Source organism: Brassica oleracea, chromosome C7, assembly GCF_000695525.1.
Source record: "Brassica oleracea var. oleracea cultivar TO1000 chromosome C7, BOL, whole genome shotgun sequence".
Classification (NCBI taxonomy): domain Eukaryota; kingdom Viridiplantae; phylum Streptophyta; class Magnoliopsida; order Brassicales; family Brassicaceae; genus Brassica; species Brassica oleracea.
Window position 1 is genome coordinate 4025544 of NC_027754.1, and position 4836 is coordinate 4030379.

A 4836-nucleotide genomic window follows, 5' to 3' on the forward strand; every position below is an offset into this window, starting at 1 on the left:
TTGGAGGTTATTTTTCAACAAGAATTTACCTAGAATATACTTCCAATTATTCTACAAATATCTTATTTTCACTGATTTTCTTTGGAATAGAAGATTTTCTTTGGAACAGAATCTTCAACTAGAATTTAACTAGAATATACCTCAATAATTCTTCTGTATATATAATAATCGAGCACCTCATAAAAAGACTTACAGAGTACAAAATTTTAAGAGCTTAGCCAGAAAGAAAATGGGATTGAATCGTGTAACACTCGTTTGCTCCGCCATTGTGTGGCTAAGCATCTCCGGCTTGAGCCATGCCGGAGTCACCAGCAACTACACCAGAGTAGCTGAACCTTCCGAAGAAATGCCACTCGAAACCTTCCCTCCTCCTGCTGGCTTAAACGCTCCTGAACAAGTTGTTTCCTGATTCTCTTTATATGGTATCATATTTTTACATTTTTTTATTTGGTAAAATGTTAAATATTTTTTTTCAGGTTCATATAACGCAAGGAGATCACAACGGTCGAGGCATGATAATCTCGTGGGTAACGCCTATAAACGATGATGGTTCGAACGTCGTGCAATACTGGGTCGCGGATGGTGACGAGAGTACAAAGAAGAGCGCTGAAGCATCAACCTCGACCTATAGATACTACGACTATGCTTCTGGTTTTCTTCATCACGCTACCATTAAAAAGCTTGAGGTTCATACATTTTCTTTACCTTGTCACACAAGCAATCAATCTATTTAATAGTGTTCTTAAATAAATGAACATTTGTCGCTTCCTTGTGTAGTACTCAACTAAATATTTCTACGAGCTTGGAACTGGTCGTTCCACTAGACGATTCTCCTTCACGACACCTCCAAAAGCTGGTCCAGATGTTCCCTACACATTTGGTGTCATTGGTAATCCACATATTAATAATCAGAAAAATGAATTTTAGGCTTCTGAATCTAATCTTACAAATCTTTTATTTATAAAAAATTAGGTGATCTGGGACAAACCTATGCCTCTAACCAGACATTGTACAATTATATGTCGAACCCTAAAGGCCAAGCAGTTCTTTTTGTTGGAGACTTGTCGTACGCTGATGACCATCCCAACCACGACCAAAGAAAATGGGATTCGTATGGGCGATTTGTTGAACCAAGCGCTGCATATCAGCCTTGGATATGGGCTGCTGGGAACCACGAGATAGATTACGCCCCGTCAATAGTAAGATCCGATCTATATAACTCTTTCCATTAAGAACAATATTCCCTATTTTTCTAAAGGATAAACGTTTTAAGATTAAAGTTTTTTAAAAAATAGAAATATTATGCTTTATGTTTATATTATTTTTATTAGTTTATAAACTTCAAAAAAAATTTGTATTTGAACTCATGAAAAATAGCCAAACACTGAGAATGAAAATAAGATTTATAATTAACTTTTAATATGTTTTCTTAATATATGTAAAACACAAATAATTGTATCATTATTTAGAAACATAAGATTTGATTCTTAATCTTTTTAGCATTAAAATAATCTGATGCATTTGCAGGGCGAGACTCAGGCATTCAAGCCATACAAAAACCGTTACCACGTTCCGTACAGAGCCTCACAGAGCACTTCTCCGCTTTGGTACTCAATTAAACGAGCCTCAGCGTACATCATCATACTCTCCTCTTACTCAGCTTTTGGTAATGATCTGAGACTCACACTCTACAATATTCCAATCTACATATACAATCTAATGTTTTTCTTGTGTGACACCTTACCACAGACAAGTACACACCTCAAAACTCGTGGCTTGAGAGTGAACTCAAGAAAGTAAACAGAGAAGAGACTCCATGGCTGATTGTTCTGGTTCACTCTCCGTGGTACAACAGCAACGGTTATCACTACATGGAAGGTGAAAGCATGAGAGTCACGTTCGAGCCATGGTTCGTCCAAAACAAAGTTGATATTGTCTTTGCTGGTCATGTTCATGCCTACGAGCGATCAGAACGTGTCTCCAACATTAAGTACAATATCACTGATGGTTTGAGTTCTCCCGTGAAAGATCCATCTGCGCCTATTTACATCACCATTGGTGATGGAGGCAACATAGAAGGAATCGCTAATGAGTAAGAAACAGAACCATATATTTCATTCCATAATCTTTTTATTTGTTTTGTTTGATCAATATCGTCTCCTTTTCCATGCAGTTACACGTACCCTCAACCGAGTTACTCAGCATATAGGGAGGCTAGTTTCGGGCATGCACTTCTAGAGATAAAGAACAGGACTCACGCGCTTTATACCTGGCATAGGAACCAAGACAATGAGCCGGTCATCGCCGACTCTCTTTGGGTGAAGAACAGACACTTCTTGCCGGAGGAGGAGTAGACGGTTTCCGGCGACTCAAGAATGTTTTTAGTTTTTTTCTTTTAAAATCTCTTTTTAATAATAAGATTAGTTAGTATTTTGTGCTCTTTTGTTAGGTTTAGTTTAATTTTATCACTTAATTGTTTTTTTCTTTGACAAAGTTTTATCACTTATTGTTGTGTTTTCTACTTACCTTTATTTAACTCATAAGGTGATAATAATTCCAACATCTCGGGTACTTATCTCAGATCTTTAATACAAATTCTCAAAAACTCAACATAAAATTTCTATGCATATTATAACATACAGTTGAGAAAATTACTCCAGTATAGATTACCCATAGTTTAAACAATTTCCACATATATATATATATATATATATATATATATATATATTGTTAAGATTTTGTTGGGATATTCCCACTAAAAACAAAGTTATGATCGATATTTAAATAGCATATAAAATAAGATGTAATTATCTAATCTATTTATTTTAAGGTTTATTATTATTGGATTATATATTTTATTAAAGTTATGTATTAATTAAATTTATATATTTATTAAGTGGTATATATATATGATTTCTTTAATTTATTCAATATCCTAGATCATTTAACTTTTAGTGGATATGCATATAAATTCTCCAGTATTGATTTAAAAACTTATAGCTAAGTGAAAAATTCATAAAAGATCTCACCATAACTAATTTTATTGTTACACCAAATTAGAATATATACTGTTAAGAATAGTTTTCAAATGGTTGGTAGTGAGAGTGCAACTGACATATTTAAATTAGCATATCCATATTTTTAATAAAATAAAATATTAAACAAACCTTATTTAAATTATTCATATCTTTGTTTCTATTTTAAATTAGATAATATCTAATTTCAATTTATAAAAATTAATTAATACCTGATAAATGAATATATAGTACTTTTACAATAATATACTCGACCACATATATTCCTATTTTACCCATATGCATTTGCACTAACATAATATACTTTTCATATAAATGGATATATCACAACCGAAATATTATAAAACCATTGTATGATTGAATCTATAGCCTTGTATTGAAAAATATTATATATTTATCAATACATGTATATCAACATGTTAACTATATAAAATATTGATACTCATATAATGTATAAACTGATTAATATTAATAGCATATTTTATATAATTTATCTATACATGAGATTGGAAGATATAACATGAAATATATTGTTAGGATCATATATTATTAGGTAAATACCAAAATTCCTTTAAATAACTTTATAAAGGATGATTTAAATAAGAAATTACAAATGAAAGAAGTCATGAATTATATTTTAATAGATAAGGTATTGACATGCTATTTTCAAAGGTAGTTTATTTGTTATAATGATTTATCAAAGTCAATAAAAACTATAGTTTTATTCAAATTGATGTTTTAAATTTCATTGACTATATAACTATTTCAAAGATAGTATACAATAATACAATATATTGAAGTTGATTTACATAATATCAGGGTGGTGTTATTCAATCAGTGATTTAAAATCAATTATTATGTTTCACAATCCATCAAAATTTAAATTTTTAAGATAGTTTAAGTTGAATAATTCTAAAATCTCTGCAGTATATCTTGGATTTTGAGTTCACTAATTTATCCATGAGACTTCATAAGAGATGATTTGGAATCAATTGAAAATACAAAGTGTTATGCTGGTAATGAAGAATCAGATATATTGGAAGTTTAAACCAAGTCGAGATTCACAATTGAGTTATATGGCGTTGGGTTAACGGCTGGTTAATTATTACTCATGGTTTACGGTTAATAAACCGGTTATTAGTTGTAACTTTGCTTAATATAAAGGTAAGGCTCATGTGTTGTACACTAAGGAGAGTTAGTGATTTTCTTGGCCAGGTCCCAGAGACGTAGCCACATCGGTGAACTCTAGGTAATCAGTTAATCTATGTATTGAGGTTCGGTCAAGACCATCGAACTTGTTCAAGTTGGGCTAATTTGTACAAGTTACGTCCGTATGAACTATGTGCCTAGTTGAAAAAGACCATTAGGTCAAGTGTTGATATTTAGGATGGAGAGGTCACGACAGAAGACCTAACACAAGGAAAACAAAGAAGAGAGGCACATAAGAGAGGGAGCTAGAGAGAAGTAGGTTCTCTGTAGGCTAGCTAGGCTCTACCCTATATACTTGTATCTCTAGGTGATTTGTAAAAGAGATCAAGGGAGGTTGACAGGAACTGTCACTACAAGAAAACAGGGGGATTCTGATGGCCGAAATCGTCGGAAATTCGTCAGAATTGACCAATTCCGACGAATTTCTGACGAACCCGTCCGTCGGTATCGTTTCGTCGGAAAAAAAAAATTCGTCGGAATTTCGTCAGAACTTCCGACAACTTTCTGACGAATACCGAGAAACGTCATTCTGACGAACTTCCGACGATATTACGATGCAGATACACGAGACCAGAGTTCATCGGAAAAACTA

General features: G+C 32.7%; 1 protein-coding gene across 1 annotated transcript; it reads left to right on the forward strand.

The window, feature by feature from the left end:
• Window positions 1–206: 206 nt before the first annotated feature.
• On the forward strand, window positions 207–2384 carry LOC106304449 (purple acid phosphatase 5-like). The gene is made up of 7 exons (XM_013740860.1): window positions 207–397; window positions 477–686; window positions 778–889; window positions 973–1199; window positions 1528–1666; window positions 1750–2092; window positions 2174–2384. The coding sequence occupies exons 1-7, from the start codon at window positions 230–232 to the stop codon at window positions 2352–2354; spliced, it is 1380 nt and encodes a 459-aa protein (XP_013596314.1). The 5' UTR covers window positions 207–229; the 3' UTR covers window positions 2355–2384.
• Window positions 2385–4836: the final 2452 nt, after the last annotated feature.